Source organism: Marmota monax, unplaced genomic scaffold, assembly GCF_021218885.2.
Source record: "Marmota monax isolate L192 unplaced genomic scaffold, Marmota_monax_Labrador192_F-V1.1 WCK01_AAM20220418_F8-fsc00160, whole genome shotgun sequence".
NCBI lineage: Eukaryota > Metazoa > Chordata > Mammalia > Rodentia > Sciuridae > Marmota > Marmota monax.
In genome coordinates, this window is record NW_026694183.1 from 116,109 (window position 1) to 130,279 (window position 14,171).

Below are 14,171 nucleotides of genomic sequence, written 5' to 3' on the forward strand. Positions count from 1 at the left end.
TCCCACTAATACCTGAGAGGCCCTCAAGAAATTTCCTCATTATCTTTTTGCAAAGTACTTAATTTTCCTTTATTGGCAGTAATCTCTTCAATAGCCACACTTTCACTGGTGTCAATTTTTACATGTGTTTGTCTGACAAAACTGCAAGTTTTAAAAATACTTCCACTCTACTTTCTGCAACTGCTTCTCCCAGTCTGCTACACCCTTGCCAATGCCTGAATGTTGTGGTGCCTGGAAATGCTCCCCACCAATTTCAATAGTACATCATCATAAAATTTGGCTCCACACAAAGTCTCAGGACGTGAGCAAAATGTAACACACCTGTCTTCCAGCCAAATTTCCACTCTTTATTCCTCTTTGAGGTTTCATGCACACAGTCCTTAAGTTGCACTCTTAGCAGCACTCTGATCTTCTGACTTTGCACCAGAAGCTCCCATGCAGCTCCATTTATAACCATTTTTAACCTCCATTCTGTCTCCATCACGATCTGCACAGATGAGATTGACTGGGTTTAAAAGAGCTGGCTGCAACATTAAGCTAAGAAAGTGGCAAAAAATCACACAACACAGAGAGCAGTTTTTTTTTGTTTTGTGTTTGTTTTGTTTTAACTGAGTTTATTTTTATTAAATCATTTATTCATTCTAATTTGTTATACATGATGGCAGAATGCAATTCATTTCATATCACACCTGTAGAGCACAATTTTTCAAGTCAATGGCTGTACACAAAGCATTTTCACACCATTCGTGTCTTCATAAGTGTACTTAGGGTACTGATGTCTAACTCCTTCCATCACTATTCCTACTCCCTTTCCCCCTCCTTCCCCCTCCCTCTCCTTTGTCCTATCTAAAGACTCTCCATTCCTTGCATGCTCCCCCACCTCCATCACCATAATGAGTCAGCATCCTCATATCAAAGAAAACATTTGGCCTTTGATTTTTAGTTTTGAAACCCAGGTTGGGATGGCTCTGTGACCTTAAGGGTCAGCTTCCACATTGGAAAGAGAGCGTAAACCCATATTTTCTTTAATTTATATCAGGGACATCAGAGGTAGGGATAAGGATTCAAGGGTGGAGGTTGGCTTCCTGATGTCTTGTGGTCAGCAGATTGACTGACATCTTGGCAAGCCACACCCATCTCAGGTGCTGTGTGGGATGTTAGGCAGAGCAGGGGGTAGGCACACCTGCATCACAGGATCCCACCCTGACAGATTTTGCAGAACAAGGCCTATGCTCTCATTTGGCTACTATGCCTCATAGTTCACACACACAGACCATGGATGCCTTGTGACAATGCTGTGTCTCCAATCTTTTCCAAACTCCTTACATATAGCAGTTCTAGTGTCTTGTGAATGACATGGTTTTACCAGTCACAGCATGGACCCCACTTCTCAGTACCAATTTCTGTCTCACTTCTCAGTACCAGCTTCTCATTGCTGAGACCAAAATACCTGGAAACTACCAAGATGAGGAAATTTTTATGTTGGTTCATGGTTTTAGAAATTTAGTTTGTGCTTGGCCAACTCCATTGCTGTGGATCTGAGGAGAGGGATAGAAGGTGAGTGACTCAACTGAGATGGAAATTCAACCAAGAGATTTTACTGGGGGCTGCCTGAAGGGGAAGAAAAGGAGAGAAGAGAGCAGCAGCCTCAGCTTAAGAAGGGTTGCTTTGGTGATGTGGCGGGTGTTGATTGGCAGGGTGACTCGGGAACCTTAGGGCCAGCCCCAGTGTTGTCATTCCCCCAGCATTGTCCACATGCCTAGAGTTGCCACCCATTTAGTCCACTCAAATGTGGAGGGACCTATTTGTTTACAGCTCTGATAATCCAATTATTTCACCTGTGCACACTTCCTCAGTAACACAGAAGATTTGTCAGAAAACTCATATTTGAACCATAAAACCATGACATGACTATCTGAGGTGATTGGATCATGGGCCTGTAACAAATAACAAATTGTCTGTTGGGAATAACCAAGGAGTTAATTTCAATCTTTAAATTATCTCATTCTTATCTCAATGAGATTCAGGGCGGAGAATAACACCACTCTCTCCATAAAAAGTGACATAAACTGCCTGCATTGACCATGAGGGACAAATCAGTATTTTGCATGTGGATCTCTGCCTTCTAAGTCCAATATTCTCACCATATAGATGATGCTCTGTTGACCAGACAGAACCTTCAGTCTGGTGAGGTCTGACTCAAGTGGTAACTCCTCTCAAATTATGGTTTTTCATATTTCATACGGTGAAGAAAACTTGGATTTATGGCTTCACGTTTTGGAGTCTGCCAAACATCATTAACCCAGAGATGCCCCTAAGGATGTTGACTTTTGAGAAACCAGACACATGTAGTTACCCTGTTTGTTTTTGTGTCCCTGTCACTTGGGATGGAATCCAGGGCCTTGTACATTCTAGGCAAGTGCTCTACCACTCAACTATAACCCCAGCCTAACACACTGTTTTAAAAGTCAGCTATTAACTTTCTACTGAGCTCTTGTCTAAAGAGAAGTCTGAGCCCTATGACTCTGATCTGATATCCACATGTTAAGATATGTCAACTGAAATTCTACCACTAATAACGTTTTCAATTTTCCTCCGTATTTCTTGCCAACTACAAATAGTGTATTGAACAACAACAACAAAAAAAAACAAAAAAACAAAACAGATTAGTTTTGGCACAAATTCAAATTTCCGAGAAAAATGTTAGGGTTAATGGACATGTCTTGACCACAGCTACTGCCTGAGGTAGACTTTCTGGCTCTATGTGGCTCTTGTCTTAAGTGGAGCACCCTGAAACTTTACTTATATACATGGACTTTGTGAACTAATGGGCATGGACTGAGTTCTCTCTGTGTTGATATGAGCAAAGACAAACTTTGAAAGGAGGTCATATGTTAACACAGTGAGGATACCAAGAAATTAACTACCTGGGAAATCTTCAGGTTTTCAAGAATGTGGCTTTAGTATCAGTGTCAAAATTTCTGTGGGTGAAGAAAGGCAGATGGTACTTGGGTCACGTATAGAATAGTGAGGTAGATATTCTAAACTGCATGTGTAAATACAATGAATGGACTGTGCTGTGATGGAGAACAGAGAAGATTATCTGCTGCAGGGCAAATGGTAGGTAGCATCAGAAAAGGCAGTATGACAGGGCCTGTGAGTCCAGCTTTCCATTTCTCATTTTCCCTACCCTTCAGGATCCTTTGGGGCTCTACATACCTCTGCAGTGCAGCATGAGATGCTGAGTGAACCTGCTTCTGCACAGAAGGCTGCCTGAGACCCAGCTGCTGCAGGTAAGGAGAGCCCTCCATTCCTTCTGAAGAGACTTAGTGGCTCAGATAGGAGCTCTACCCAAGTGACATGCAGCATGTGTTTCATTTTCTCTCTACCAAGTGGGGCATGTTTTGTTTCTCTACCACAAAGAGATGGATTCATTTATATCAATATTTCAACAAAAATCACTGGAATAAGTCAGGTAAGGGAACTCTAGAACCAGCCTTAAGTATGACCCTCCCTTACTTGTTCCTCTTCCCCTTTTTAATGAATTTTGTTGGAATAAAAAACACATTGAGATGGAGCCTCTGAGAATGTGCATATCATGATCTTTTGAAGATAGGAGTTTGAGCATGACAGGCATTAAGGTGGGCTGAGGCTTGTGCAGAATTCAGGATTCCTCTGTGTAGTGGATGGCTTCTGGGGGAAATAACAGAGTATGTCCATGGCTTTGAGCAGAGCATCAGGAGAGGAGGCTCCTCACAGAAGAGAGTCAACTCAATACTTGTTTATCATATGCCTTCTACACCAAGACTTCTGGATCAAACCTCCCTGATAATGCTGACCTGAAAAGCAACACAGAGACTAGGGAAGTCTCTGCTCACATGGGAAAGAGGAAACTCTGGCCTCAGGAAGCCCTGGAGCTTCATGCACCAGGAGGCAAGATTCTGGCCCCTTCCCTAGTAGACTTCTGAATGAATAAACAATTAAAGATCACAAGTGTTTACCTGTATTAATGGAAAAAAAAGAAATAATATTCTCTATGTTAAAAATGAATAACACCAAAGAAACAAAAGCTAAGATAAAAGTAAAATATGTAATATTTTACATATAATAATATATTTCTGCCATGTTTCTCAAGACACTGGAGTGAGATTGGATTGTCAGTGCCTCATTCCTATTTTTTCAGCATCAATGCAGAAGTAAGGGTGGAGTCGATGGAGTACTGAAAGTTATGGGTCTTTCTGGTTTGACCCTGGTGTCTGCCAGATTCCCCTCAAACCCTCGAAGAGGCTGTGAAAAAATCTGAAGATAACAAAAACTGAAATTCTTTCTTCTCAATGCAAAGTCTTTAGAGGAGGCTCATAGGTGCACACAGATAAACCCAGCCTAATTCCCTCTTAAGATTGGAGCCGTCTTGTCAAAGTTACAAAAAGTTCATTTGTGTTTTCTGTAAAATATTAGGACTTCTATTTGGCCTGGCCCTATTTTGATGTTTTAAACTTACTTGGAATGCCTGCCCAGGCCTTGAACTTACCCACACCTGACTTTCCCTGACCAGATAACAACCCTCTCTGACATCTCAGCAGCGTCTCATAAATTCTGGTGTTGGGATCTGAATTTACTCCCTAACTTGAAATGTTGTGGAGTTTAGATCATTAACCTACTATCTGCTTTTTGAATTATGCTTGTCAAAATCCTGTTAGCTGTAAATTCTCAAGACCCACCCCCCTTATTTTGCAACTTTTTGAGATATAAAATCTCTTCCTTAGGGAGCTGGGGCTGCTGGTTTCTAGCCCATGTTAGGACAGTCAGCTGCTGATCAGCTTCTTTTGTGTACACAAAATATAAACTTGCTTTAATTTGTTTAAAATTGGAGTTGGTGATCTTTTCTTTGCTGCATCAGAGTTTAACACATACAAAGAGCATGGATTTATCCTCCTCCATTATCTGTCCATACATGGGAATTATACATGAAGGATTTCATCTTTGAGTTTTATGCAGTTGTTTGTGTGTGACCTGAGAGCAGTGGCAGGAGGAGTGGTTGACTTTGGATGCAGAATTGCTGGATTCTGCCATTGGTCATTGGAAATTTCCCATGAGGTGACACTATAATAATAATGTTTCTCAGTGGCTCGAGTGGCTGAGTCAGGAGGCCTCTTCCAAACAGATACTGGCCTGAAGCATAATGAAAACTCAAAGCATGTTCTTGTTGAACCCCAACCAAAGTAAAGACGACCAACTCCAATTTTAAATCAAATTTAAGCAAGCTTGTTTGTGCACACAAAGAGAGCTGATCAGCGGATAGAGACCAACCCCCCAGCTTTCCATGAACAGGGTTTTATAGCACAAGTTGCAAAGGAGGATGTCTGGAGAACTTAAAGCTAACAGGATTTTGACAAGCATAATACAAAAACAGATAGTAGGTTAATGATCTACATGGCTTAACATTTCAAGGTAGGGAATGAATCTAGATCCCAACATCAGAATTTATGAGGCAACACTGAGGTTTCAGAGAGGGTTGTTATCTGGTTAGGGGGAGCCAGGATTTATGAAGTGCCAGTAAGGTTTTAGAGAGGGTTGTTTTCTTCTCAGGGAAAGCCAGAAATGAGTGAATTCAAGGCACAGGTAGGAATTCCAAACAAGTTTAGAAATTACAGTAATTTATAGTAAAACAGAAATTAACTTTTCATGACTTTGTGATGACGTGGCTTCCAATATTAAAATGGAATTAGGCTGGCATCTGTACAGTTCTGGTATCTGTACAGACCCTGGAGCGATTGGCAGCCCCTCCTCATCTGTGTCTGGCCCACTGCAGGTGTAGTCAGAGCAACTGGTGCTGAGCTAAAGCACAGGTTGTCTGCAGAGTGAGCACGTGTGCACTAGAATCAGGCTCTGGGTAGAAATGGGCCCAGGAGACCAAGGAGGTTCATTTCCTTAATGAATACTGCTATATCCTCCATCCCTCCATCCATAAAATCTCCAATATTCCTCACTCTCACCAAACATTTATACTCTATATTAGTTGACTGACTCTGTGACCTTTTGAAAAAACAACAAGAAAATTACCCTTTTCCCCTTCTTCCAGAGACCACAGTCTGACCCTCCTCACTGTTAGGTCCTCAGGCCAAAGAAACTTTATTTTGAAAATCAGTGTCTGCCCACCCAGGCATGACCTTCCCATTAGGCCCACATGGAAAGAATTCCTAACCATCAAGATCACAGCAAAGGTGCGGAGTAACAACCACAGTGTTATTTTACGTGACTCTCTAGTTTAAAGAATTTTTCCCCAGTAGGTTGCTGTACCTTACAGAAGGGCAACCCGACAGATATTCTATCAATAAACCTTTGTTTGAACTTAGAGTTAAGTTTCTCATGGATATTTGCACCAGCTACCTTAACACTCACCTGAGTCCCTCCTGCAAATTCCAGCATCTGTTGCTTTCTACCCCTCCCCTATCTACCTATGTAGTCCCATTCCCTGGGTCCTCTGAGCCCCAAACCCTCAAACACCACACCATAACAGTGGTCCACCTCATGCTTTGAGTATAGCCCTTGCTGCTCTGCCAGTGAGGCTTATTCCATTTATTTATTTATTTATTTTAAACCTTCATCATTTATTTGCATTAAGAACATTAAAAATCATTTCTTCTAGCTGTTTTAAAGTATTGTGAACTATAGCCCCCCTCCTTTGCCTTGAGTGGGGTTGAGTGTTCAGCCTTGAGTGGGGTTGAGTGTTCAGACTTGAGTGGGGTTGAGTGTTCAGACTTGAAGCAAACAGGTGAGAAAGGACCAGATAGAGTGGAGTTTGAGTGCATGGGTTATCCTGCAGCTAACATTCATCTAGCCTGCCCTGCAGACAACTTAGTTCATCCTGCCGTGCACCTAACAGCTCGGAATGCCTACCACTGCCTTGAACTCACCCATGCCTGGCTTTCCTGGCCAGATAACAGCCCTCTCTGAAACTCTAGTGGTGCTTCATGAATTCTGATGTTGGGATCTAAATTTACTCCCTATGTGCTAAACCATTTAGACCATTAACCTACTACCTACCTTTGTGTTTTGCTTGTCAAAATTCTGTTATCTGTAAGTTCTCAAGGCACCCCCACCTTCTTTTGCAACTTTCTGTGCTATAAAGCTGTGCTCCTAGAGAGCTGCAGGTCTGTCTTCTATTCCCTCAGGTTTGAGAAGACACAGCCCCGGCTGGTTGGAATTACAAGCTTGCTTTAATTTGATTTAAATTGGAGTCGGTGGCCTTTTCTTTGCCTCATGGTTTAAAAAGTCAATAGAATATTATTATCCAGCTATAAAGGTGAATGCATTTCACATATTATACATTCTTCATCTATTAGACTTAACTAGTGGATATCATATAAGGTAAATAAATCACAAAAAGGAATACCCATATGTTCTCACATATGGAAAATGGGAAGATAAGAGTGTGGATGTCATAGAAGTAGAGAATAGCGTAAGTACTGTCTAGGCTGGGACAGTGCTCAACCTCCAGGCACCTCTGCTCCTCTGTGAAGTGCATGCTGCCCCTGACCACTACCCACCACCCTGCAGCCCTGCCCTTTGCTCCTGGGTGCTTCAGTGCACTCATAACCAGGGCCCCCTCCCTCAGGCTCCCTCCCTTCCTGTGCACATCCTTCCTCCCTCCCCATGTCTGTCCCCTCCCCAGGCTCCACCTCCTTTGCTTACACTCTGAATCCACCTCAGTCACTGTCCACCAAGATGGGCTCCTCCTCCCCAGCTCCTTTGCCCACAGCAGGTCTCCATCACATGCTTTCCTGACCACAGACTGTTAGCCAGTGACTGTGGGTTGGAATCACACCCTTGTTCCTGTCACCTTGCCATCCATCCACTGGGAACCCAGTGATTTTATGCCTGTTGAAACGAGTCTTCAAAATCTGGATCAAGTCCTCATTCCCACACTGTTGAAGACTAAATATCCAAGAAATGCCAAGGCAAGAGCAAAACATTTTTTTAAAGCATAGAACAAGGGGGGTGGTGGAGAGAGAGAGGGAGGGAGAGAGAGAGATTCCTCCAGAGAGGAGGGAGTCCAGAGCTGATTCTTGAGGGGGGCGGGTCTTGTTCCTAAGGGCAATGAAGAGCCAGATGTATGCAAACTTCAGGAATCAGCTCAGATCTTTTATTCAGGAACATAGTCACCAGGAACAGGGTTTGCAGGGATGGGGTCATCTGTTGGACCCACTTTCTTGGTGGAAATGAGCCACTAAACAAAGAAAGGCACCAGGCTTACATGGGTTATACTCAGAGGTGATTTAGTGAGCCTGTCAGGTTGGGCAATCAGGAATCTGAGTTGCTGGGTTGGGAGTCAGCGGCTAGTACCTGGAGAGGAATTGTCCTGGAGAAGATAAGTGATTCCTAGAGGCTATGATTCTAGATTTGATGGAACACTCTCTCCCCTCCTGCAGCCAGCATCTGGGAAGGATTTATCTTGGGAGAGATGAAAGCTGTCAATGTATGGCTTTATTTTCATTTTCCCAGGCCTCATAATCTTGGGGTTTTCAATTTCCATTTTCTGTATCTCCTTTCATAGATTTCAGGGTTCCTTTCTTCTCCTGCCCCCTTCTTTTACCCTACCTGCCTGGTGAACAAATGGGCAGGAAGAGAACCCTCCAGGAGGCACCTCTCCCTATTTCCCATATCTGCCCAGAAAGCCAACAAGGGAGATGCCCAAGGGGTGTTCACCAACAACTCTTTGCTGGAAGGACCAGTTCCCTGGAGGCAGGTGGCATTGGCCACAGGTGAGGAGGAGGAGGAGTGTTCTGCAGGAATTAGCATTTCCTGTCCTTTGGCACCAGCTGCAGTCTTCCCAGCCCCACCCCATCATCTGTCTGTCTGGACAGCCTGTCCTTCTGTTCTTGTCTTGCCATGACATTCTGGCTCACTCTGTCCTGTGAAGTCATAGCCTGGCATGGGCCTTAACCTGGAGCAAGATGTCACATGTTTTTCCTTTTTCCCAGGAGCTTCTCCTGCCCAATCTCTTTGGACCTCATGCTCCAGGCTCACTGCTCCACCATCTCACGTCTGTCATACATTTCTCTGTGCCCTGTGCTCACTCTTGTCCATCACACAGCTGTGCTCTGTCCCTCCCTCAACACTTCACTGTTAACAGTGGCCCTGGGTGTTTTTAGTAAATGCCCTTGAGTGCCAGGGCTCACAGGTGAGGGAGTGCTGAGGCAGCCACTGGAGGAAGGTGAGGCCTGAGCCTCTCAGTAAGCCTCCAGGCAGGTTCCAGAGTGAGCATTCCCCAGGATGTGCAGGGCCAGCTCCACCTCTCTCCTCATCCCTGGGCCTCCCTTTATTTCATCTCTGTTCTCATCACGTGAAAGTCCTTTGTTGGGAAGGGTCTGTTCATTCCACAGGTAAACCCACTGCTGTCGGGGCAAACATTTACCACCCCACTTCCCCACCCTCTAATTATTGACATTTCCCTAGAACTTACCACAATACTGAGGGGTTTGCCATATCAGAATCCCCTCTGTACCCAACTCACCTTTTCCATAAAATTAGACTTTGCCTTAAATAAGTGAAGCCTTAAAACTCAAGCTCTTTCAAACATTCCCCAAAGAATCCACTTTCACAGGGAAACCTCAGCTACTCATGAGGCCTTTCAGAAGATAGCATGTGGGTGGCAGAGGAACATAGATACTAGGGAAACTGAGGGTAAAGAGACTAATGTTCTATAGTAATCACTTTTCCCCACAGTCCCTGCATGCTGCTATTTCCTGGGGAATGCTCCCAGGAAGCCCTGTGTATCTTCCCCTCCCCCATTGCAGTTCTCAGCCTGTGGTGTTATGCTCTAGTTCGGGACCCCCAAAAGACCACCAGAGACCAGGATCGATGTAAGCAGCAAAGAGGTGTTTATTGCAAGCTAGCTCGGTTTTCCGCGTGCACACACAGCAACTGGTGACGCTGAGAGGCCCCAAGCCCAGGGTTTGCAGCAGATTTATATACTCTTTGGGGAAGGCAAGGACTTCACATACATCATAGCATCTCTTAAATCATCACACACCACAGGAAAAATCATAGAACAATTCTAAGACATGATTAGCACATTCACTGGCAGGAACAAGTTGGGTAGGGGTGATTTGCCGCAGCCCAGCTGGCTGGGCAAAATAGCCGGGGGGGGGGGCGGGTGGTGGTGACGAACAACTTGTGTACATTGATACAGCAGGAGAGGGAGCCGTTTATTGCAGGACAGGAGCAGTATTTATACATTCCACACAGCTTATCTAATTAGCATAAACTAGATACATCAGTCAACCAATAAGGAATCTCCACACTTAATGGCTCGCTTTTGTTACTTCTCAAACCATTCCCTCTGGCATTTTGCCAGGCACCATCCAGACTTGTTTACCAACTCTAACATTCCCCTGGCAAAATGCCGCGTGTTATTTTGACTTGTTTACAGACTCTAACAGTGATTGGTTAGTACAAGAGCAGGATTCATTTGAACTGATTGGTTTAAACCACCAAGGGGTGTACGTGCTGAACTACATGGTTTCCCAACATGTTATCAATCACCATAAACTACTGGGAGGGTCATCTGACATCCCAGGTATTTTCCCTGTCTCATGATAATTGGTGGTTGCTGGGGGTTGCTATGGGTCCTCACCTAGCCTGACAGAGTCAGGGACACCTGGTTCTGCAGTTCTCTATTGTTATTTGTAGATAAAAACTCAGGAGGGTGGGTATGTGCCTAGGAGTGCTCTGTGGGTCTTTCTAAGGACAAGAGTCACACTCCCTTCCTTGGACAGGCTTTGCTCTGAGGTACAGGCTGGTTTTTCAGTGGGACCTGCTCCTGCACTTCTCAGGACCCTGCCTGCACCAACAAGAATACAATCTAGCCTAAATACACAAATTTATTACCATTGAGCTGTGATAACTGGTACTTCATAAGAGTGAAATAGAGATGTGATCAACTATCTTTCCATTTTTCACCAAATTTGAATGTGAAATTATGCTACAACTCTTGCACACGTCCCAGCAGGAGAGGTGCAATTCCTAGGTGAGAATGCAGGGCTTCCTTCTTGTGGCACAGCAGGCAGCAGGAGCACTGTGCTCCCACCAGCCTTCCTCCCTCCTGCCAAGTGCAGTCTGGGTGTGTGGAGTGGCCCAGGTGGACGCTGCACAGGAAGGACTGGGAATGACTCCATTCCTTTTCCCTCAAGAACATGAACTAGGATTGCTGCCTGTAGGATGCTCTGCATAGGGTGAGAATCACCAGCTCTGCTCCCCTCCACTGTGGCCACATGGGTGCCGCTACCAGCTGAAGGCCACACTGCCTTTTAGGGTCAGAAAGTCATGTGACTTTCCCATCCATTTTTATATTGGTGCATTGAGTGTGAAAAATGATGAAACAACATATAAAAACATGCAATCTATATATACTGATAGTAAGATTAGGCTACATTTTACCTATATTTTAATACTGCAGATTAAGCCCATGGATGCTTTGCTACTGAGCTTCATCTTCAGCCTTATTTTTGAGATAGGGTGTTGCTAAATAGTTGAGCCTGGCCTTCAACTTGTCTCAGTCTTCCAGGTTCCTGGGATAATAGATGTTTTCCATAGCACCCAACAAGATTTTGTGGTTTTTATACAGATAAAGCAGAGCCTGGATAGAGTGCAGGCAGTGGACTCACGGCTCATGAGAATAAAGGGGCTGACCATGGGAAAACACACTGATATTAGCTCATTGGTGTTCACCAACCACCCTTTGGGGCTGGAAAATAGAGCAATATGAACACTTAATAGGGAGGAGAGGGTGTGGAAAGTCACAAAGGTGCCCACCAGGACGAGGATTCTCTGGGTGGCTCTGGACTCAGGGGAGGTTCTGGGGGAAACTTTGATGCTGTGAATGTGCTGAACCCTCTGTTTGTGCCTGTACAGAAGAAGAACCATGGAGCCACTGGACCAGATCATGAGCATGGAAAAGACAACCTCAGGAAATATAAATAAGGCTGCATATATTGATTCTGTGATTTTGTCACGACCTACATAACAGTATCCATGATCTCTTTTCTCTGTTGTGTTTTTCCTACTCCATTTGGCAAGCATATAGAGAGGAAAAATGGAATTCACCACCAAGTAAAGGATCCAGCAGAGGGAAATGGAGAAGCCAATGTACTTTGGAGTTTTTCCTTTGAGATCCTTCCAACAGGCATTCATGGGGCTGATGGTGATGTTCTGGAAGACGCTCAAGAGGCAGGTGATGAAAATGGACACACTCCTGCCCACTCGCTGAATATACAAAATAAGTTTGCAACCAAAATCACTGAGAAAATATTTCAAGCCAAAAGCTGTGATTGTCTGGGGAATTCCTTTAGAGAGAATGACCAAGGAGTTGGCTATCATCAGGTGCTTGAGAATCATATCTGTGGCCCTTAATGTACAGTCATTGTAGGAATGGACTAAATAATCATAAAGCAGAGAGAAATTTCCCAGAATTCCAACAGCAGTCTGTGATAAGAACATCATACCTATTGTCACCTTCCTGGAGACCATTTTGTCATTCAGCACAATGTCCTTTACATTATGGCAACAGTCCTTTCTCTGAGCAAAAAGACTCTTTGAAAATAGTTGTGCCCAAGCACAGTGGGAAGCACCTGTATCTGCTTGCTAGCTGTGGGGATGAAGGAGGAGAATCACTTGATCCCAGAAGTTTAAAGCCAGTCTGAGCAACATAGTGAGATCTCCATGTTCAAATCATGTTTGATGCCAAGGGTAACTTTCATTGCATGCACCTGTGGGATTGCAAAGCCCTCAAGATGCACAGGTTGATGGGGAGATTTAACAGTATGCTGTGTAGAAAAAATGAGCCTTGACTATCAGATTATGCTAACCTGGGAGAGGCAATAAAAAGTTAGAACAATTCATAGAAATAATTTAAAACTTAAAGTTTCAGAAAGAACTGCTATTTGCTAGTCACATTGGAAAAAGAACTTCAATTGCCACTCATACCATACACAAAAACAGATCTCAGAGCATTTCTGACCTAAACTTTAAAAGTGAGCATCAGGACATTGATAATAACAAAAAGAATATTTCTGTGTTCTTAGTTAGAAAAATAAATATTAAGCAGCACAAACACATGAAGCATATGGTTGAAATGACATGTTAGGATATATTAAATTGAGGGCTACTGATCATCAAGTGCCACACACTGGGTGAGTTTGGTGTATACAGTACTGATACATCTTACAGAATGTATAATAGAAGAAAAGATAGGTGAACATTTTCAAAAGGTATTTCAAAGCAAAATCATCATTGAATAAATAAATAATAAATATGGAGGAGGGAGTTTCACGTTGTTATTTAAACAGCTCCTCAGTACAAGTGCACACCAACCAGAATCTAAAATAAAATGGTAGGAAATACCACAATTGGAAGGATGAAGATAGGCCAGGAATCTCATGAACTGGTGTTAAAATTGGTGCAAACATTTGGCCAACTGATGGGGGGTCCACTTACTGGATGAGATATATGATCCTGACCTCTATGGTCAGGAATTCCAATAAGACAAATGATCATGAAGTCCTTGAGATTTGCCGGTGTCCATGTTGGTAAATTCAAGACTGACTTCCAATGTTCAGTACCACAGGAAACAGGGGGAATGGGGGCGATGAGGTGACTGAAAGGAAAGTAGTGGGTACTGGAGTGGAGCAAAGGGTCCAATGAGCCTAGTATTGTATGTCTAAGTATTTTTTAATGCTCTAAAAATAATTTTAAAATTAAATGAGCAAAAACTGTTTTTGAGGAATCAGTATACAAGTTACAAAATTATGTACTTTTTAAATTTAAAAAAATAAATGGAAGAATATCCATTTTAAACAAAGGTTCAATTCCAGAGCAGAAATATGCATTTGTTGTCACTGAAGAAATAAAAGTATAGTAGAATTTCTAAAGGAAATATTCAAAATTATTATTTGGTCCTGAATAATGGAACATGAAACACTAATCTCTGATAAATAACTTAGGATAGAAATGGAGTCCTCACTGATATCAGGCTAAGAGCTCCTGGGCACTGACAGCTACATTACTGCAACTGTCAATGATGAAGCAGAATTTGCCGAGGACATTTCAGTACAAGAGACATGTCAGTAGAAGTTGGAGCTTGTGAATATTTTGCTGAATGAAGTAAAAAA

The 14,171-nt window shown here is 43.3% G+C and overlaps 1 protein-coding gene across 1 annotated transcript; it reads right to left on the reverse strand.

Annotated features, from left to right (window-relative positions):
• Positions 1–11,547: 11,547 nt before the first annotated feature.
• On the reverse strand, positions 11,548–12,564 carry LOC124107762 (vomeronasal type-1 receptor 4-like). The gene has a single exon (XM_046465969.1). It carries the CDS (start codon positions 12,529–12,531, stop codon positions 11,548–11,550), a length of 984 nt encoding a protein of 327 aa, XP_046321925.1. The 5' UTR covers positions 12,532–12,564.
• Positions 12,565–14,171: the final 1,607 nt, after the last annotated feature.